General features: G+C 46.0%; 3 protein-coding genes across 3 annotated transcripts; 1 reads left to right on the top strand and 2 right to left on the bottom strand.

Annotated features, from left to right (window-relative positions):
* Positions 1–817: 817 nt before the first annotated feature.
* On the bottom strand, positions 818–6,798 carry LOC109780896 (uncharacterized). Its single transcript, XM_020339490.2, has 9 exons — positions 6,610–6,798; positions 6,088–6,162; positions 3,362–3,451; positions 2,759–2,801; positions 2,504–2,610; positions 2,125–2,220; positions 1,333–1,544; positions 1,173–1,242; positions 818–1,071 (listed from the first exon to the last, which is right to left on the bottom strand). Exons 1-9 carry the CDS (start codon positions 6,796–6,798, stop codon positions 955–957), a joined length of 999 nt encoding a protein of 332 aa, XP_020195079.1. The 3' UTR covers positions 818–954.
* A 2,337-nt stretch (positions 6,799–9,135) lies between these two features.
* On the top strand, positions 9,136–10,996 carry LOC109780897 (uncharacterized). Its single transcript, XM_020339491.4, has 3 exons — positions 9,136–9,233; positions 10,050–10,165; positions 10,265–10,996. The coding sequence occupies exons 2-3, from the start codon at positions 10,069–10,071 to the stop codon at positions 10,555–10,557; spliced, it is 390 nt and encodes a 129-aa protein (XP_020195080.4). The 5' UTR covers positions 9,136–9,233; positions 10,050–10,068; the 3' UTR covers positions 10,558–10,996.
* Positions 10,997–16,403: 5,407 nt separating this feature from the next.
* LOC109780898 (microtubule-associated protein 70-4) lies at positions 16,404–21,362 on the bottom strand. The gene is made up of 10 exons (XM_020339492.4): positions 20,985–21,362; positions 19,195–19,280; positions 18,989–19,054; positions 18,708–18,878; positions 18,429–18,599; positions 18,165–18,320; positions 17,938–18,084; positions 17,782–17,853; positions 17,027–17,690; positions 16,404–16,796 (listed from the first exon to the last, which is right to left on the bottom strand). Exons 1-9 carry the CDS (start codon positions 21,088–21,090, stop codon positions 17,085–17,087), a joined length of 1,581 nt encoding a protein of 526 aa, XP_020195081.1. The 5' UTR covers positions 21,091–21,362; the 3' UTR covers positions 16,404–16,796; positions 17,027–17,084.
* Between the last annotated feature and the right edge of the window lie 353 nt (positions 21,363–21,715).

The following is a 21,715-nucleotide window of genomic DNA, read 5'->3' as shown; positions in this document are numbered from 1 at the left end:
AACTTGCTCGAAGCGGATCCACACAATAAAATCTGCTGATGAGGTTGCTTTTACAACACTTGCCGCGTTGTTACTGACAAGTAATTATATGAACCTTTGTCATTTGTTTGCATGATGAACCATTTTGTAAAGGAAAAGAAAATCCATTTTACTCCTAGATACATATTTTTAGTTTTAGTTTCGCCTTTAATTCAGAGTTTTTGCTTTTTTTATTTTATTTTTGTTCATCGAGGGTGCAATGAACTTGGGTGCAGCGACTACTTTTCCTTAATTCCTGGAAGCACCGAGCTATCATTAGCAGTAAGATTTCTCCATCACTAATCAGTAATCACCAATGTGGTAGCAAACCTCAGAATCAGTCCACCGGCATATCGGTAGCAATCAGATAACTGGATCAAGATTAACCCAAATGGTAACAGGAAAGATAAGGTCTCCTCACCGGTAGATTAATACTCCAATACCCCAAGGCGCGAAAGAATCAAACAGCTGCGCATCTTCCGCCTTCCTGAACAAGGCCGTCAGAACATCCGTAACCACTACGAACATGAGGGGAGCATGGGATCCCCTTGACGTAGCCCACGGGCATGCCAGAACTGATCCCCTGGTGAGCCATTAATCAACACTCGCGTGCTTGCCGTAGAAAGAAGCAGAGCAAGCCGAGCGATCCACTTGGGGCTAAAACAGCGACGGCGAAGAAGTTTCGGAAGGAACGAGCGATCGTACCTTCATTTTAGGGACTAAACTTCTAATGTTTACTTGAATGTAATGCTGCCTAAATTAGATATACATGCCTTGATCAGAATTGAAGGGCCCCACATAGATAAAAGGGACGAGCATTGGAGCATGACCAAGTCGTCTTTCTTTTCTTCTTAAAAATGTTGATCTGACATGGCAAAAACCTACTTTCAACTCACAGAATATACAAGGTATCATACCGTGAATTGCAACAACTAGCTAAATTGTTAAAATCCCCATCATGTGATCCAGGCCTGGCTGAGGAGCTCCTCCCACGCCTCCCACTTTCACATTATGCAGCAGTTGCTGGAGGCAGCGCCTTGTTGCAAGGTCATCCTGTGTTTTTCACAACATATATTTTTAAAATTTTAGCTCCAGACTTGTCATTTTTGTGATGATAATGGAAAGGTAATGACAAACGGGTTAACATGACTCACAACAAGGTACGTATCGACCATCCCATCTTTCAACACGTCAGGGAGGATGATTTGCAATGCAGCGCATGCCCTGCGCATGATTGGCAAAGGATAAAATTGGTGCATGTCAATCAAACATAGACGGAGAATCATCATGTAACACACAGATGGAAGCACGAACCTGGCATCAGCTGATAACCCGTGAAAACACCGGATAACGTGCTTGACCAACTTTGCGGGATCACGCTGAACAGAGGCCACAGCAAGCAGACGCTCAGAATTTACCATCTGCGCTAAAATCTGGACCACAGCAAGCAGACGCTCAGCGTTGGTGCACATGTAACGCAATCCAAGATCATCAGAGATAATCCTTTGGACAATGAAGGTAGCCACCTGCATATAAACTTTACTAAATCAGTGTAACTGAAGTTGACGGCGGTGCTTGTTTAGAAGTATAAACTTGTTGCCTAGAATTCAACTTCGAATTCGACCTAGAAAGCCTGAACAAATCTTAAGTTCATGTTCAACTTGTGTGGTTTATACAGTGAGAGATGTCACAGCAAAGTTGGCATATTTACATTTCGACAACGTTATAAATCGTCAGGTTCAAGTGGTAACTGATAAAACCTTATAATCGTCAGATACTGAAATTAGCAGCAAGAATAGTTGCTGGATTACCAAAGAACTTCTTTTGAGGCCTCTTACGATAATCCATCCATTGGATTTATTAACTGTAAGGTGGGTTTAGGATCCCACTAGAACAAGCCTGGTTTGGGACAAGATACTAAGGATAATGTACGGTCTAGCTTACATTCTGGACCTGATCAAAACGTGAACTGATGGTAGTGTAATGTTCCATATACCCTTCAGACAAAAAACATTAAAGAAGTTTCACCTTTGCTAGTGCTAGATCTATAGAGCGATCAGAAAATGAGGATTGTTGTAGGTGAGGACTGAGATGCTAGGTACATACGGTTTTTGACAGCTCATGGCCGTTCTCCATGCAAAACAGGCACGGAGGAATTATTTCAGTTCTCAGCAGAAACTCGACAACTCCAGGATCATTGGTCTGCATGTATCACAAGGTAAATCAGTTAGATTTTCACTTGCATAGTATTGATGAACACATGCAGATACAATCATCACCTGCTCTTATAATCAAGTTCTAAGATTAGTTATGTTTTCCTTCCACATAAGGAAGCCCCATCTTTTTAGTTCCAATGGCCAAGTTTGGAATAATAACAACATGAATATCCATTGACACGGTATTACAGAATTAGTACTCCTATCCAGAGTTGGATATACATTATAATGAATTTACTAATTCATGTAAACTTCCATATGTAGGTTACCTTAACAAGAGCACCTATAACACCCAAGCTGGCAAGCCGCAAGTGCTCAAGAGGTCTTGTGTTGGTTTTCGTAATCATGAAGGGATACATGAAGATTGGAATATTAGCTGGAAAAAAAACCGAAGAAGACAGTAAGTGAATAGCTAGCAAGAATAATATAGAAAAAACATTACAAATAGTTGGGGTGTGGGTTGGAGGCAGTGCACTTCCAGAGTGTACAACAACTTTTATAAGCTAAAGGATGTGCTTGTTTACCGTTCAAGAAAAGCATCCTTGTCTTGGGGTGTGATGCAATACACTGCAAAAGGATTTAAAATGAAAAAGAATAAAACTTAGACACATCAACTTAACCAACTTAAAGGGATCAATCCTCAGAACGGATTTTCTGATTTTGGGTTCATATGAACCCAATATGGTAATTTAGGGAAGAAACATACCATGACTTTCAGAAAATTGTGAAAAAGAGCCAAGCATGTAGAGAATAGATCACACACATATATCTTGTTAAGAAAATGATATTCTGCGAGCTAAGGAAAAATCGCTGAATTTTCTATGTTAAATTAAGCCCAGATCATAACTGATTTTAAATTTTACTGAATTTTACGTATGTGTGTTTTGGCTTGTTCTCTACATGGATCGCTTTTTATAAAGAATTTAGGAACTTAGAGATTTAATTGATCGTGAACTTCTAGTTATTTGGCTCATATATGAGCCCAAGATAAGAATAGCGTTTCTTAGCTTAGAACCTTATAAACAGAATGGACTTCCCGGTTCTGCTTTTTCTTAGTATCCAAGACAACAACAAAACTTTCTTCTTTATCCTGAACTTCTCTTTTCTTAAAAAAAATCAAAATGTACCTGAAAGAGTGCAAGTGCGTTGCAGGCTCGGTTTGATGCACCTGGTGATAAAGTTGGAGGATCAAGTGCAGGATAGATCGACACAATTTCCTGTATTTGTTTCCAGATTGCCAAAATATAGCAAGTTAGAAGCTTAGTTGAAACCTCGGCAAGTTTGAAGGACATAACAGAAGAAATAAAGTACACACACATTTTCAGGAACAGATCATCAATTCATAAAAAAAAATTAAGAATAAGTATGCTCAAAGCTTCTCATTCTTTTTTTATTCTTGTTATGACCAGCATATTAGGGGCTTAGCCCAGTGAGTTGTGGCCCAAGTTATCTTATTAATTATTATTAGGGGCTTAGCCCAATTATCTTATCGTTATTAGGGTCGTTTGCTTAGTAGTCAAGTAAACCTCTCTATATAAGGAGAGGAGATGTATCAATCTAACCAAGCAAGAAGCAATCATTATTTGCTCGGCTTCCCTTAGGGAGACGGGAGACCTAACCCTAGCCGCCTCTTGCGCCTCCGCCGCCTCTTCTCCACGACGGAAGGACGGCGCCCAGCCGCCGGCCGCCGCGCCCTCGTCCTCGTCTTCCTCCATCTTTCCCCTACAATCTCCGCCCTAGAACCGGCAGAACCCTAGCTCCTAACACCTTGGTATCAGGTAGCTCGGTTTCGACCATGTCTGCACCACCACCAATCCCGCCGCTGCCCACCACCACCGCACCGCCGCCGATCCTCTCCACGGCGCCGCTGGGCTCCACCGCCAGCGCCTCCACCGGCCAGTCGCCGCCCCCTCCACGGGTCCGCTGCCACCACCCTCCACCGTGCCGCTGGTTTACTCCCCGGCGGAAATGACCGGCGTCCTCAACGATCTCGTCACAGCCGTCCAGGGGATCTGCCGCCGGCCGCGTCACCAACCATCGCCACCGAGCCGATGCTGCTGCCGTGGCAGCCCCCGCACCCGGCGGCCTCCGCCGCGCTCGTCGGGCTGCTACAGCCACAGCTGCAGCTACCGCCGCCGCCGCCCTGGCAGCCGCCGCACCAAGGGGCCACCGCGGCGCTGGTCGGGCCGCTGCAGCTGCAGCCACCAGCCAGCCCCCGCCACCGCCCCGCTCTAGCCTCAATGGCCGGCCGCGGCCTCCGCCGTTTCCATGCCGCAGCAGCTGCCGCTACAGGCGCCTCCGCCACCCAGCACCGGGCTGAATACAACCGCGTCGGCGGGCGTGCCGATTCAGCAAGTGCGGTTCCCGCCCTCTCCGTCCCAGCTTCCGGCCTGGTTGGCCGGGACGTCACCGCCGCCAGTCTACACCATGGTCGCGGACCAACCGGCGCCCTCCGGCTCTACGGGTTTCCACACTGGCTGCGCCGGGCCACCGCTTCCCAGAGGACCACCTGTGCACACCGGACCGACGCCATCCTCTTCGCTGCTCCGTACCGCCGAGCCGTACGCTCACGGCGGTCATGCTCAGACACCGCTGCGCTTCGCCAAGCTCGACTTCGCCACCTACGACGGCGCCGAGGACCCCCTCAACTAGCTCAACCTGTGTGAGCAATTCTTTCGGGGGAAACGCACGCTCGCGTCGGAACGCACCTGGCTCGCCTCATATCATCTTCGGGGCGCCGCACAGACGTGGTACTACGCCCTCGAGCAAGACGAGGGCGGCATGCCCCCATGGGAGCGCTTTCGCGAGCTATGCCTCCTTGGCTTCGGGCCGCCGATACGCGGGAGCCGGCTGGCGGAACTCGGACGCCTTCCCTTCACCTCCACGGTTCAGGACTTCGCCGACCGTTTCCAGGCCCTGGCATGCCACGCGTCGGGCGTGACGGCGCAGCAGCGGGCCGACCTCTTCGTCGGTGGACTTCTAGATCACATCCGCGTGGACGTGGTGCTTCGGGGACCCCAGGATCTCCAGACGGCCATGTACTACGCCCGCGCGTTCGAGCGTCGCGCGGTGGCCATCCAGCAGGCATCACCGTCTCGGGCCGCTACCCTGGCCGGATGTTCCCGTGCAGGGTCGGCCTGCTCAGGCTTCCGCGGCGCGCCCATTCCACCGGCTCACCTCGGCCGAGCTACTCGAGCGTCGCCGCCAAGGGTTGTGCTTCAACTGCGACGAGCCCTACACGGCCGGCCACGTCTGCCCGCGACTCTTCTACCTGGAGGCTGCAGACTACATTGAGGAGGACGCCGTCGCCGCCGACCTGGCCGCCCCAGCTGTCGCGAAGGTGTTTGACGCTGGTTGATCACCTCGAGGAGTTCAGCCAGCGCTTCCCCACCTTACAGCTCGAGGACGAGCTGTTTGTGCAGGCGGGGAGAAGTGTTATGACCGGCATATTAGGGGCTTAGCCCAGTGGGTTGTGGCCCAAGTTATCTTATTGTTATTAGGGGCTTAGCCCAATTATCTTATCGTTATTAGGGTCGTTTGCTTAGGAGTCAAGTAAACCTCTCTATATAAGGAGAGGAGATATATCGATCTAATCAAACAAGAAGTAATCATTATTTGCTCGGCTTCTCTTAGGGAGCCGGGAGACCTAACCCTAGCCGCCTCTTGCGCCGCCGCCGCCTCTTCTCCACGACGCAAGGACGGCGCCCAGCCGCCGGCCGCCGCGCCCTTGTCCTCGTCTTCCTCCATCTTTCCTCTACAATCTCCGCCCTAGAATCGGCAGAACCCTAGCTCCTAACAATTCTTAATTTAAGCATGCCATAAACATAGAGGACAAATGATTAAAAATATATACCTGAAGTAGAGCAGCAATAGTACCAAACGAGTGCCACAATAGCGGGGCCAACGCATCTTGAAAAATCTCCTTTTTCTGGAAAGAGTTATTGGGCTGGTTTACTTATAAGAAATAGTATTGCCTCACAAAATGCATTAGCTGTTAGACTGAGCATGCAATTAATCTGCAAGTTCTTAGTTCAGCATAAGTTTTTAGGGGAAAGTTGAGCATAATTGTTCTGAATTAGCTACAAAAGAGCAGTTGATAAACTACTTGTTAGTAAGTTAAGATTTATAAAACTAGCTCATCAAAACAACCGTATTGGCGATGAATGCATAAATTGATTTTCATACCCTAGCAACTCTACATCTATATAAGTGTAGACACAATATAAAGTTGACAGTGTGCTTGAGCTAATCTATAAGCAAATAGATTTGTTCCCGTAACGATGCCCTTGCGCATAGTGCGAGCAAATCGATTATATATATACAACAATAGCTAGCAGGCGCTAAAACCCTAGAAGGGCAGTGCACGTGACGGAACCTTAGAGATGACCAAGAGGGCGTGCTCGCGCAGCGCGGGGTCGCAGAGGTCGAGCACCAGTTGCTCCGCCGACTCCAGGTCCCTGCCATTGCCTTCCTGCACGACGGCAGCGCCGCTGGCGATCGGCGAGGGAGAAGCCCTGATGGAAGGGGGCACGGCGAGGGAACGCTGCAGATTCGCCGTCACCATCGCGGACGCACCAACTGCAACCGGCACTGCACGAGAGCGGCGAAACAGCGATCGGCCCAGCCTTCGGCAATGACCTCGATCGCTTTTTTATTTTTGTGACGAACGATTGCTCGAACGAATTGGATGAAACGAAAACGGATTAGGATGGATTTATTTGCTGAAAGCACGGGGACGGTAATTCGGATCTCTTCTCCAGTCAAACCTTTGAGACAATATTTCTCAAAAAAGAATGTTATTAATCTAAAAAAAAGGTTATCGGGAATGTCATAAATCTCGCTGCCCCGCATGAATGCCTCATTGAGCGTCTGATGCGTCGCACGAATCTTGGAGCGGGGAACAGGTGACACGTCAGCTGTGAAACTTGTTCGTAGAACACAAAAGCGGCTCGAACTCCATCCTATCCAAACATACCTGTCCATTGCATTGGCTAGTGCCTCAAGCCTCCACCCGGGAGACTTGGTATTGGGTCCTAGTTTCTCCTCTCTTTTTTTCTTCTTTTTACTAGAACAATGCTCATGCGTTGCAACAGGATATTAATATTCTAACATGTTAGCTTGTGATTTACTTGTCAATAATAATGCGATTCTGTAAATAAATGCTCATCAAATTCTGACCGTGAATTATTTTTTATTTTGATTAGAAGTTTGGTAAGTAAACTAAAGTGCAATTGGTTCAGAACGTAAGTAAATTAAGGTGATTGATTATCATATATATGAAAGGTTAGACGAAGGGGTGGTGGGAAGAAAGGTGAAATGGAAATCTTACGTTCTTTTTAAGTTTTTGTTTTAGATATATGGCAAAAAATTAAAAAAATGTACATGATTTAGTTTTTAATTTTTGAACTTGTCAAATTGCAAATTTAAAAATTTATTGTAATGTTGACGTGTCTAGTTGCTTTGTACACATGGCCAATTTTAGATAAATTTTCTCTTGGTCCTATGGCAAATTAATAACATTGTTGTCTTCCAAACATGTCAATTTTGAGTCTTTTTGTAATACTCACATGGAAATTTATCACTTATTCATGGCAATTTCGGAAATGTTTTTCTACTTTTTCACATGGCAAATTTATTTTTAATAACATGTCAATTTTATTTATTTATTATCATAGCAATTCCCTGTGTGTGATTTCTATGTTTTTGAAAACAATATAAAGCATGGCAAATTCCTTGTACGTCTTTTTTCAATTATGATATGCAATGCCATGTATGATCTTTCCTTGTCTCCATTTTGGACCACTGTATTGTTTTTGTTGGTTTCTTCTTTTTTACTATGACCTTTTTTGCCATGTAGTTAAATTTAAGAATTTTTAGCATGTGCTTTTTATAAATAGTTGGCATCTTTTCCGGAAAGGGTTGGATATATTATAAAAGTTCACCGAAAGTACAAAGCATCTCAAACTTAATAAAAATTGCATCGAGATTTCGAGGCCACCAAACGACCACTAATAGCGGCATAATGAGCCATCGACGCGCCGATATCGCTGCTCCCCTGCCGGAGCCGGCTTTGACCTTGTCGATGAAAGCCGGGAAGTCTTTATGCATGTGCTCCTAAGGACGAGCGCCCTAGAGCCGTAGTCATCGCCGTTGAACTCTTGCATAGATCTGAAGCACGTGACATCAAATCTCGCCACATGACGAGAAACCCTTACCTAACCACCCCAAGAAAACGGCAGGAATCTACAATAGAGCTCCGCGGACTACGTCCAAACAAACGAACTCGAGGGGTGTCGAAGCTCGAAAGACAAACTCGAAGAAGAATGCCGCCGTGCTCAAAGACGCGACGACGACGGCTCTCTGAAGATGAAATAAGATTCTCGACGCCTAGCCCCCTGTCTTGATGGTGCGTCTATCCTCGATGGAGGGCGTGTGAAGGTGTGTCTCCGATGGATCTTATGGGACTCGGTCGGTTTTTGTCTTCGGTGGATCTGCTTGGACCTAGTCTTCGTTCGCCTGTGTTCGTGTATCTACAGATTGGATCCTTCTTATCGACGCTTCGATTTATCGGCAACGATTGCTTTTCTGGTGTGTTGGTCCTTTAGGTCCTAAGCATAACAACTTCCAGACTATCAATTACAACAAATTTTGTCCGGCTCCAGTGAGGAAGGGGCGATGATGGCAGCGCGTTTTTGGCTCGCTCCAGTGGTTGTAGTCATCATTAGATGGTTTGCAGATATGAATGTAATTTTCATTGCTTCTTATGTTCTTTCAACTATGATTTTTGATGAACAGACCGAAAGTAAAAAAAAAACAGAGGAGTGTCTTCACCGAAAAAAAAGACAAGTGTGACAAAAAAAAAATAAGAAGAGAAAAACGTGGTCTTGTATTTGCAATTTTCACGGTCCTGCCCGCCTCCGCCTCACCAGAGCGGGGGTCTCGCGCGCGGCCGTGGCCTCCTCGCCGCTCGGTGCTCGTCGCTCATCTACGGCCTAGCTGGTAATGCACCTGCTCCCATGCCGGTAGAGATCTGCTTCAGCGCTGATATGTAGCTAATTCGTGCGTGTTAAAAAAAATCGATCTGTTCGTGTGACAGTTTGTATTTCGGAGGAGTTTTACTGCCAATTTATCTGATATTATGGACCCAATTCGACCAGTCTAGTTTCAATTTGGTGCGCTCCAAGTTTAATAGTCGATCGAAGGCTCTGAGGCTTCTACTTAGGTATTTGATGGGATGATTTTGTATTTTCGTATTAATCCTCTTCGGGGACCTAATGTTTGGTATTTAATCGTTGGAATACAGAATTTGCAAGCAGAATATAATTTTCGTTCATAACAAATTAGCAGTTGATGGGCAAAACAAGCACAGTTTGAACCTCACTTGCCCAGCTTTGCCTTGCCCAAAATCTAGGCTTTCCCGAGAAGTAGAAAAGTACTATGAAATTTCAGAGGATTAACTCACAATGCTGGATTTGGGTAGAAACCGTGAGGTATGGGTAATTACCAGTGTCAACTCTTAATGTTGGCTGGCAGATGAGATGTATTTCCTTGATTAGAATGTTGAGCACAATAACTGCAACTGATAGGGATGCAAGCAGTGGCCTGCTTTTCCTGAAAAACGCAACTAGCGTAGACGGCAAAATTAGCACTAATAGGGTACGGGATATGCGACGTGTTGCTTGCACCCCTGGAAACCATGATACTTCTGTTAGATAGTTCTACCTGTCTTACAAGATCATATCTGTCCTAGTATCCCTGCAGTTAGCTTAGCTGTATGTTAAACTCATGGTGTTGTTCATCTTGTCTTTGTATCAGTATTCCATTGGGAGAAGCAATGTCTGGAGTAATAACTAAGTTCGTTGTTACATCGATGTTCATGTGGATGCCCCCGGTTGCAATTATGTATGGGTTCTACCACCAGAATTTTCCAGGTTTGTTTGCTGTTCCTTTCATGTTAAGATGTTCTTCATCTTTCTATGGAAGTGAAGTGCATACGTTTGCAAGGAAACAACATCTCACTCCTTTGTCAGGTATTAGTCACCTTTCATCCTCAGCTCAAACTCTGGCCGGTGGGTTCCTTGCTGTCATATCGGTTAATATTGTGATTGGCTTCTACATATACTACGCGATGAAGGAGGCTCCCCGCCAAGAGCGAAAACCTGATGCTGTGCGAGAGCGGAAACGTCTTACCCTATCGTGGGCGACGTGTTGCATGTTATATAGGAGGCGTGTGAGACCTGATACGCATACAATGTCGTTGGAGATTACAATCTTGGAGGAGAAGAAATACAGGAGATACGGAGCTGGTTACAACCGAATATGAGATAAATACATGCGCCTATCTATCTCTATCTATCTCCTAACAACAAGAGAATATCTCCTATATGACCGGATACATTGTATGTTTAACACCCTCCCTTAATCACAACTTGGTCAAGTTGAGATTATGCTTGAAATCTTCGAAGCTTCTTATAGGTAAGGCCTTTGTGAATCCATCTGCAACTTGATCTCTGGAATGCACAAACCAAATGTCAAGTTTCTTCTGAGCAACTCTCTCTCTGACAAAATGGAAATCAATCTCTATATGCTTTGTTCTGGCATGAAAGACTGGATTTGCAGAAAGATAGGTGGCACCAAGATTATCACACCACAGGCATGGGGCTTGTGTGGTTTTCACACCAAGCTCCTTCAGCATGGATTGAATCCATATGATCTCTGCTGTAGCATTTGCTAATGCTTTATATTCTGCCTCTGTACTTGACATAGAGACAGTAGCCTGTTTTCGTGCACACCATGAGATTAAGTTAGGTCCAAAAAATACCGCGAACCCACCAGTTGACCTTCTGTCATCTAGACATCCTGCCCAATCAGAGTCTTAGAAAGCACTGACAAGAGTAGAGGGTGACTTGCTAAAATTTAGACCAATGCTCAATGTGTTTTTGACGTATCTGATTATACGTTTCACAGCTGTCAAGTGAACAGTAGTAGGTGCATGCAAGAACTGACATACTTTGTTAACAGCAAATGAGATGTCAGGCCTGGTAAGAGTGAGATACTGCAATGCTCCTACTAAACTTCTGTATCTTGTGCTGCCCTCTTGATCCAAGAGTGTTCCTTCTGTAAGTGATAATTTTTCTGAACTGGATAAAGGAGTAGGTGAGGGTTTACAACCTTGTAGACCAGCCTTTTAAACCAGGTCAGTTGCATACTTTTCCTGAGAGAGATGAAGCCCACCCTTGTGTCTCTTCACCTCAATTCCAAGGAAGAAATGCAAGTTTCCAAGATCCTTCAGCGCAAAATCTGCACCCAAGTCCTTTAACAACCCGGTGATTGCTTCATCAGACGAGCTTGTCACAATAATATCATCAACATATATGAGAACAAATATGCATGTGTTGGACTTGTTGTAAATAAACAATGAGGTGTCAGACTTAGATGGAATAAAGCCAAGTGCCTGCATCTTATGACAGAGACGAGAATACCACGCCCTTGGAGCTTGCTTTAGTCCATACAGTGCTTTGTCAAGTTTGCAAGCATAAGAGGGAGCACTTTTGCTTTCAAACCCAGGAGGTTGTTTCATGTACACTTCCTCTTCCAGAACACCATGAAGAAACGCGTTCTATACATCTAATTGCCTCAAACTCCAGCCTCTGGAAACAACAATAGAAAGGACAAGACGGATGGTAGCAGCTTTAACAACTGGACTAAAGGTATCCTCATAGTCTATACCATACCGTTGCTTGAAGCCTTTTGCAACGAGTCTAGCCTTATAACGATCAATAGTTCCATCAGATTTTCTATTAATTCTGAACTCCCACTTGCAATCAGTAAGGTTTTTACCTTGCTGTGGAGGAACCAAGTGCCATGTCTTGTTTTTCTCTAGAGCTTTGTATTCTTCACACATTGCCCTTTTCCATTTTTCATCACCAAGGGCCTCTTCAAGAGTGCTGGGCTCGCCTGGTTCACCTGTAGAGCAGACTAGCCCATACTTGGTTATATTTTTGTGATTTAAAGGTTGAATTACCCCTTGTTGCAGCCTTGTGCGACGTTGAGGTGCAGGAGAGTTCGTAGCCGCAGAAGATCCCGTACCCCTTTCTGGAGACAGGACAATGACGGAATCCGAGGCAGATCCGCCTACAGCAGCCGGTTAAGGGCGGTCCTGATCTTCTGTGGCAGCGGGCCGAGGCGTTGGTGAGAGTGGAGCCGCAGAAGATTCAGGGCGGCTGGCAGACTCATCATGAGCCCATGATGCCGCAGGCCCACTGGAGTCAGGGGCTGTCTCGACATCCGCCTAGCGAACGGCGGGACGCCGCTTGTAGCACACGGGCTGGGCCGCAAAGCGCGTGCTTCCCTGGCCATTCTCGGGCTGCCGCGTGGCAGCCAGTGATTGATGCGGGCCTGAGGGCGCGCCTCGCCCGGTCGGAGGTGGCCGCGTGTCGAGCGGCGGGTCGGAGGCGCGCGTGCGGCCGACCGCAGCTGGCCGTCTGGTCCCACAGCCGCGGATCCGCAGCTGTCACCTGGCGCTGATCCCGGAGTCGATTGCCTAGGCCTCTGCGACGGAAATCCCGAGGAGGATATGTTCCCCACGCCGCGGCACACGCGATATAACTCGCCCGGAACGATTTCTTCACTAGTTTCTTCACCGTTTTCACTGTTTTGCTCGCCTGGCTCCCCTGTAACATCAACAAAAGACTCATGCGCACTGTTTAGAGGGTTAGCCAACATATGATCATCACAATCGTTAATGCCCCCTTGATCATAGCTAAGGAGATTAGGAGGTAGCAAAAGGATTTCTTTCTGAAGTAGGGCACCAGCATTGGGATGAAGATCTGAGAAAGGAAACTTGGTTTCATCAAAAACGACGTCTGGTGAGATATAGGCACGACCCGTGGAGATGTCAAGGCACTTTACACCCCTCTGTTGTGCTCTATATCCAAGAAAAGCACATTGCTTAGAGCGAAACATTAGTTTGCACTTGTTGTAGGGACGTAGGTTTGGCCAGCATGCACAGCCGAAGACACGAAGTGTAGTGTAGTCCGGTTTGGTGTGAAGGAGGCGTTCTACTGGAGTTTCATTATTTATGACACGGCTAGGAAGCATGTTAATAATGTGGACAACAGTAAGAAACGCTTCGTCCCAAAATTTGAGGGGCATGGAGGCATGTGCTAAAAGAGTGAGGCCAACCTCAACAATGTGGCGATGCTTGCGTTCAGCGGAGCCATTTTGTTGGTGAGCGTGGGGGCATGACACAAGATGTGAGACGCCAAGAGTTTGGAAGAAGGAGTTCAATTTCTCGTACTCCCCTCCCCAGTCGGACTGGACAGCAATGATTTTAGAGTCAAACTAACGTTCAACAAGTGCTTGAAAGTTTTGAAACACTTGAAAAACATCGGATCGTTTCTTAAGAAGATAAATCCAAGAAAACTTGCTGTAGTCGTCAATAAAACTCACATAGTAGGTGTGTCTACCAACTGAACTAGGGGCAGGCCCCCACACATAAGAAAAAATCAATTGCAATGGTTTGGTAGAGACACTAGTGGAGATTGGATAAGGTAATTGATGACTTTTAGCTCGCTGACAAGAACCACAAATAGTTTCAACATTGCGCTCACCAACATGCGGGAGCTTATCTTTCCTAAGCAATTTTTCAACTAAAGAAAAAGAAGCATGTCCTAATCGATCGTGCCACCGTCTTGACGAAAGTTTGACAACACCAAAAGCTCGTTTATTGCATCTTGTGTGCTTCGGAATCAATGGGTAGAGCCCTCGAACACATCTACCTCGATAGAGGATTCTCCTCGTTGCCTAATCCTTGATCAAAAAGAAATAGGGATGAAATTTCGAGGAAAACATTATTGTCAAGAGCAATTCTATGGACAGAGAGAAGACTTTTGTTGGCACTAGGAACATGCAAGATTTTCCTAAGATGAATTTTACGACTAGGGGTATTAAAAATTGAGTGACCAATGTGGTTTATCCTCATACCTTCACCACTAGCCGTGTGAATTTGATCTTTGCCGCGGTATTTCTCCTTCATGGTCACCTTTTCAAGTTCATTGGTGATGTGGTTAGTGGCACCACTGTCGACATACTAGTTGGTGTCGATCCCATAGGCACCGTCCGCAGCAGCAACAAATTTTTCTTCATCTTGAGAGGAGTCGTCATCTTCCTCATACCTGTACCAGCAGTCCTTGGCCGTCTGCCCTGGCTTGCCACATATCTGGCATCGAGGTGCATTTGGACTTGCTCTGGTGGAGCCGCCGCGGTGACCCCTGTTGCTGGTGTAGGAGGGCCGGCCGCCGCCGCGGTTGCTGTTGCCACCGTGTCCCCTGCCGGAGTTCTTGCCCCCTGGGACGCGGCGATCCGCGCTGACGAGAGGAGCCGCGGCCGCGGCCGCGGAAAGCAGCATTGGCCGACGACTTGAACCCGCCCGTGGACTGGAAGAGCGCCACGCACTGATCGAAGTTACTCATCATGGAGAAGAGTTCGTCGATGGAGACCGGCGTGATGCGGGCGTCGAGGGCAGACACCAGGGGCTGGTAGTCCATGTCCAGTCCATGGAGGATGTAGGAGACGAGCTCGTCATCCTGAAGAGGCTTGCCGGCCGCGGCGAGTTCGTCCGCCAGACCACGCATGTGGGCGAAGAAGGTGGCGACGGACTGGGTCCCCTTCTGCGTGTTGATGAGAGCCGTGCGGATGTTATTCACCCGGCTCAGAGATTGGGACGAGAACATCCCCGCCAAGGCTGCCCAGAGCGCGTGTGACGTGGTGATCGCGGTCACCTGCACGAGCACTTCTTTTGACAGGTTATTCAGCAAGTAACCTAGTACCTGCTGGTCCTCCCGAACCCAGATGGGGTGGAGAGGGTTGGGCGCCGACGATTCCTTCCTGTCCTTATCCTTGCTGACGAGGAGGCGGGGCGGTTCCGATGTGGTGCCATCGGCATAGCCGAAGACATCAGCACCCCGCAGCTGTGGCACGATCTGGGCGCGCCACAAGACGTAGTTGGTGCGGGTGAGTTTCTCCGTGACCTGCTGGTTGAGGTTTGGGTGGGAGGAACCGGAGGAAGACATGGCTAGGGCACTAATGGAGATGAGCTAGATTAGATGTTTGGAGGAGGAAGGCTCTGTATACCATGTGCGAGAGCGGAAACGTCTTACCCTATTGTGGGCGACATGTTGCATGTTATATAGGAGGCGTGCGAGACCTGATACGCATACAATGTCGTTGGAGATTACAATCTTGGAGGAGAAGAAATACAGGAGATAAGGAGCTGGTTACAACCGAATATGAGATAACTACATGCGCCTATCTATCTCCTAACAACAAGAGAATATCTCCTATATGACCGGATACATTGTATGTTTAACAGATGCAACCTTCTTAGCGAATGCTAAAGCAAATATTAACCAGCCAGCATCTTCTCAAGTGAGTGATGATTCCAAGGGGAAGGGGAAGGGGAAGGTGGAGTAGGCAGGAACACAACTTGACTTGGGTTTTCTTTCCAGTATACACATGTTATTCAGAATCAGTTGTGTCATGTGCATAAGGTAACATCACAGCCTTTCATTAGATGCACTGCTGTCAATTTTGAGAAGTATGAAGCCAGAACCTAATATTTCGTATGTTTAACTTTGCGCTAGCCTGAACTCATAGTGAAGCAATGTGTCCTTGCTAGAGGAGTTTGTTTGCAAACCTTAACTAGTGAATTTGTATTTTCTCCCTGAAACAACTATCTCTCATATCATTGTTTTGTATTCTTTCGGTGACTGGCCGCTGTTGAATATATTATGTTGATTATCATTGGAAGGGAAAGATTTGTCTTGTACTTGCTTTTAATTTGCCTTGTACCCATTTTGTCACCAGAGAGCCATTTCATTGTCGCTTATTTTCCCTCCACTTTTGCCAAATGGGCACATCTTATAATTTCTGCTTTCTGACATGTTTATATGAATTTGGCTTTTAAATAATTTCTAGTCTTAATCTGACTTTACATGTTTCCTATGCTCGCTGTCCTGTTAGAATTGGCCAATGAGCACTTTTCATTTTCACGAAGTTTTCACTCCTTTGGTGGAACAAAAAGAAAGAAATTTTCTAAATAAATAAATTAGAAGATATTCTGAATAAAATGGTGTAGTATGAAACAGAGAAATTCCACAAGAATCTCTGACTACAAATCTACAATATACATTCAAATCCAGCGTCATAAGGGACAGTGATGGACTAATCTTTTACATGAATAAAGGGATGGAAAATGGAAACAACCATAATAGTTATAGAACATAGATTCAAATCAAAGTAGAGAAACAAACATCCCTTCTCTTTGTATTGTTCCCAGTCCCATTACATCAGCACCAACCTTCTTATTTTAAACAGCCTTTCCTCAAAACACCACAAACTGCATTTGTATTTTTTTATAGGCACAATTTGCTTTGCTGTACAAGAGAGAATAAAGAAACGGAACAACATAGCCTGCTGGTTTTGTTGTTCAAACAATCTCCCAAGTTGAAGAATATTGCAGAGAGGCACACATGTTCTTAGAAATAAATTACCATGCTGCACCTGTAGGAAACAAAGAAATGAACGATTTTAGATCCAAAGAATCTCAGGTGTGATTTTGGGTCCTATGTATCCCTTGAACCATAATCTTACAAATTTCCGATAATTGTCAAGCAATAGTAATAGAATTGTTTAAAATTCCAAGAAATAGTAATAAAATTGTTTAAAAGTACAATATATGTCTGCAAATACTTTTCTCGGAGTGTCTGCAAACACTAGAGGAGATCACTTACCAGTACATGATAACTGTTTTCACCCTTGTATTTGGCATCCTCTTGCAAACGAAATTCCTTAGTTTCCCCTGTTGCCACCCTGAGTACTCTCTGCATTCGAAGCATCCGCCTTTTTGTCATCCAAGTTCTCCAAATCCATGTCTTTGTGATGTTCACTGCGCTGAACTCCACAGTCTCCATTCGCATCAAATACTGCAGCTTGTGGCTTTGTGGCATCATGTCCCTGCTCATGTGGAGCGCTCGAATGTGGCTTGTAATTTGGATTCTGCTCCTTGTTCTCTTTGCCAGCATCGCTGGTCACTTTACTTCTTGTCGCCCACAGTTGATTTCTCACAGGACGCTCCTTTCTAGCAGCAGCAGTTCTCGCTCTTGGGCTGTCAGGTTGTTTAATGTTTCTCGTCTTCTCTGCAGGCTCGGTGTCTGAATTGGGTTGCTTCAGCACCTTCCCTCCCACAGCCGCCCTTGGTTGGGATGTTGGTCTTCTCTTGTCAACAATGCCTTCGAATGAAGCCAGTTGCTGTGACATTCTGGGTGTGCTTGGTTGTCTTGGTTGAGATGTTGATCTTTTCGGAGTGCCTTTCCTATTGGCCTCACTGTCAGGTGTGTTGGATTTTCCATTTCTCATGTCCTCTTCCAATGATTTCAGTCTCCTTTTGAGCTTATCCTTTGAAAGAATTAAAGCAATAAAAGTTGAAACAACGAGGTAAGAATTGAGTGCTCATGTTTGCTCGGGATAGTCACGCAGAATTTCTTACATTAAGTTGGGCTTCCACCTTTGCAGACCTCTCTGCTATGGCTATCTTGTCGCGCAGCCGTTGTATCTCTCCCTGGATGATCGATATGACATATTTAACTTCAGGTAATGGGATTGCAGCGGCATTATGTATGTGCTCACTCCCTTTTTTCTGTACCTGCAGCAGTCTTCGTTCTTCCAGCCATCTCTTAACTGGCATCAATTTATCAGCATCGTCCTTCCATTCGTTTGCTGTTGTTGTCGCCACACGGTTGACGTAGACTTTAGCTCGAGCCAACTCCCTCTCGAGCGTCTTCTTCTCCTCCTACAAGTTAAAGATCGTTATGAGACAAACTAGAATGGGATCGACCCAAACTTCTGAACACTTACATCGATCTCACTTACATTCAACCTGGTAGCCTGGTTCTGGTAGAAGTGCACAGCGTTGGCAACATCTCTGCTGGCAAGAATGGACTCCTCAAGCTCACCAACGGTGTGGGTGAGCTTCTCAATTTCCAGGACCTTCTGCCTGTTGCTCTTCTCCAAAAGCATGTTCTCCTCCTGCAGGTTCAGGCAAACAAGAAAAAAGGTTCAGTTATTCAAGTTTTTCTGTATAAGAAAAATGAGGTATGGCTGCCATGTCGATAATGGATTGTTGTGTGCACATACATGGTAGATCTCCATCTGTTTCTTCAGTTCAATATTCTGGTTCTGGACGTCCTCTACAATCAGCGCTCTCTCGAGTGCGCTGCGCAGAATGTCCCCAGCCTCAACGAACGCCGCCTCATTGAGCTTCAGGTGCCGTTCGAGCGCCTTTTTGTCATCCTGGAGCACCGCAATCTGACAAGAACCAAACAAGCAGCCACAGGTAAGCCTGATATGCAACTATGCAGGTCTTGTTATTCACTCTGCTCAAATGGTGCCGAATTGAACACCACATTTGTGTACCTCATGCTTGTACTTCTTGATGTCAGACTCCAGGGGCCCTATGATGGCATCAAAGGGAACCACTTCCTCGTCTCTCTGAGCCGAGTGGATCCTCCTGAGCGATGCCTCGGCAGCGAACTGTGCAGACAACGCTTCCTTGCGCTCATTGCATATCCTTTTCACATCCAGATTCTGTCATATCAAATCGAATTTACCCGTCATGTAACCGGAAAAGGAAGAAGAATAGAGGTAGTTGATTTGATGTCAAATCAAATGAGCTAGGGAAGTAAGCACTAAGCAACCTTCTGCTCAAGCTGCTTCTCCAGGATGCTCAGCCTCTCGTCCTGTTTCTTCAGCTCCTTGCTCAGCTGCATGCAGACGTCAGGTAAACTTAAGTCCAGGTTGCATCCAGTTAGCAGTGTACAAAGTTAGCTTAAGCTCAGAAGAAACAGAGCACAAGTTAACTTGTAAACAACTCAAGGAAGCTGACCCGTGAAGCAAATTATACCTCAGCAATGGCCTTGTCCTTCAGAGCTTCTGTCACCTTCAGACCTTTTATTTCACTGTATGCGTGTCCTAGTTCTCGTTCCTTTTCTGCAGGAAATGACCAAAGTTTAAAAACGAAGTGCAGCATCGTATTTCCTTTTTATCTTCATCGAATATTCTTCTCTAGAAGAAAGACAGTATTTTGGTGGAAAACATTAGGGTGTGTAGAGTCTCCTCGGAAAGCTTATATAGAATAAAAAGTAAGTAATTATTGCTCCTTTCACTTTTGGACGAAAAAGTTAGTTAGTTTCTCCTTTTGTTCGGAGTGAAACAGAAGTTATTTGAATCAGCATATAGTGGTTGAATGAGACGGGTGACAGTAACAGCTTTGAACAAGGGAGTCTTGGTGAAAAACATTGCCTGCTGGAGTACTATTTATTGCAAGTTTGGCATCGAATTCCTTAAGAAACATGTTAGGTGAATCCACTATTAACGGAAAAGTTTGAAACAGGAGACTTCATGTGTCCATTCAGTTGTCAAAAAAAGTTGTGTAGGTTATGTGAGTCAGCCCTGTGCTCAGAATAAAAAGGTTTATCACATTTAAATCGAATGGCAGTAGAAAAGCAACAAGATTACTTAGCATTGTGCACCTTACAGTTCACACAGGTAACAGAACAGAACAGCGCCCTGTACTGTCGGCACAAGTGACTGGGTTGAATATCTGGTGACAATTAACCTGCAGAGTGCAGTTTCAGTGCTAACCAAAATCTGCACCCTGCCAACTATGCCTACTATATTACTAATTCTCGGTCATGCTGACATCCTACCAACCGCAAGCATGTTAAAGATCCTATTGTTTTGTCACACCTGTATATTAGAATCTGGGCAAATTTCTTGTAGCCTACTTTTTGGTGGTCCCTGTCTAATTTTGTCCCGGCTGAAGAAAAGCCAGATATGCCGAGACCCAAGAGCACGTCTTAGAAAGACATGTTTTATTTTGAGAAGATATGGAACTTAATTTAACCTGCTTTGCTGTTAATTTGTAAAGTGTTTTTTTAGTTGCATCAAGAATGTAGTAGCCAATTAATAAGCTGGCTTTATGCACGATTTCTCTAAAACCATTTTCAGCATGCAGCATATGTCACAAAGCAATATGTATTGCATAAGTAAATTAATTGTGAGTTATATTATACTCCTATATGGTGGTACTTAGGCCAAAAAAAATCAATAAATCTGCTCCCTATTTACTAAGAAGTTCAACACCTCACGTCCACAGCTATATGTGTACTGCTGCATTTATGAGATCATTTTTTGGATACATATGTAAACTAAGTTTCCTCTCGGATTAGATACTTGAAAGTGACATAGACAAATAACTAAGAAAAACGTATCTTGATTAATTAGCTCACACACAACCACGCAGGCAAAGTTGCACCATGATAATATACAAACATTCATGTCGTAGGTTTTCGTCAATCAATAACATAACACACACGCATGCATGCCTGCTCACAGGAACTAAGTAAAGCTTGGTTCAACCAAAACCTACTCCGATCCCAGGAGGGTTTCGCCAACAGAAATACAACACTTGCATGCCTCTTAATTCGACTCGAATATGCATGTGTGCCTACTGCGTAGCCACTTCTTTTGCTTGGCAACATGGTACCCATATTAATTAATATGCATGGCCAAAGCCCCAGTTCACCATGCATACATGCACCGTTGCACTTCGAGCTGGCCTCAGCCTTGTGTGGTGCATATATGTATGCTCCTGGATTATCAAAGCCAGAGTAGCTAGATGATGGAGCAAACCTCTGAGGAGATTCTCCAGCCTGTTGAGCTCGTGGACGACGGGGTCGGCGTGGCCATGGAACATCTCCCTGCCGCCATGGTCGACCTCCGATCCCAAGCTACCCATGTCTCTCTCTCTCTCTCTCTCTCTCTCTCTCTCTCTCTCTCTCTCTCTCTCTCTCTCTCGGCCCTCTCTCTTGAAACCTGCAGGTAGGTACGTACACACACACACACACCCCTAGCTAGCAAGGCTAGCTACGGAGAGGCTAGCAGTTTCGCGAGCCTACGTACTGCCGGGGAGAAAGAAAGGGTTAAACGGGGAAGACACGGAAGCGTTGCTGCACACGAAGAGTAGTGGGTGGGCTTGGTTGGGATTTATGGTGCTCGACCGATGGTGCTGGCTAGTGTGTCTTGAGGAGCACCCCATTGTCGCCCCGCGCTTTGGGGGTTGCGCGCGCAGGGCGAGGTTGACTGGGGGAGGGAGGGGAGGAGTGCGGTTGAAGAGATCGGAGATGGCACGCACGCCCGGGCGGGGCCGGGGACGAGACACATGGAGCCGCGTCCTGGAGCCGGCTTACCGCAGCGCGCGCGGAGCTGGCACGAGGGCGACACACGTTTCTGGTGACCCTTTCCTCCCGGGGTGCACGCGGTTGATGGATCCAACTGTTGCATTGCATTGCATAGTTTGGTTCACATGTATGTGTGTGTGTGTGTGTTTTTTTTTTTTTTTTAATTGTTTGAATTGCTTACCA

The sequence above is a fragment of the Aegilops tauschii genome, chromosome 4 (genome assembly GCF_002575655.3).
Source record: "Aegilops tauschii subsp. strangulata cultivar AL8/78 chromosome 4, Aet v6.0, whole genome shotgun sequence".
NCBI lineage: Eukaryota > Viridiplantae > Streptophyta > Magnoliopsida > Poales > Poaceae > Aegilops > Aegilops tauschii.
Note: the sequence above shows the minus strand (reverse complement) of the source record. Positions and strands in the feature narration are given on the sequence as shown.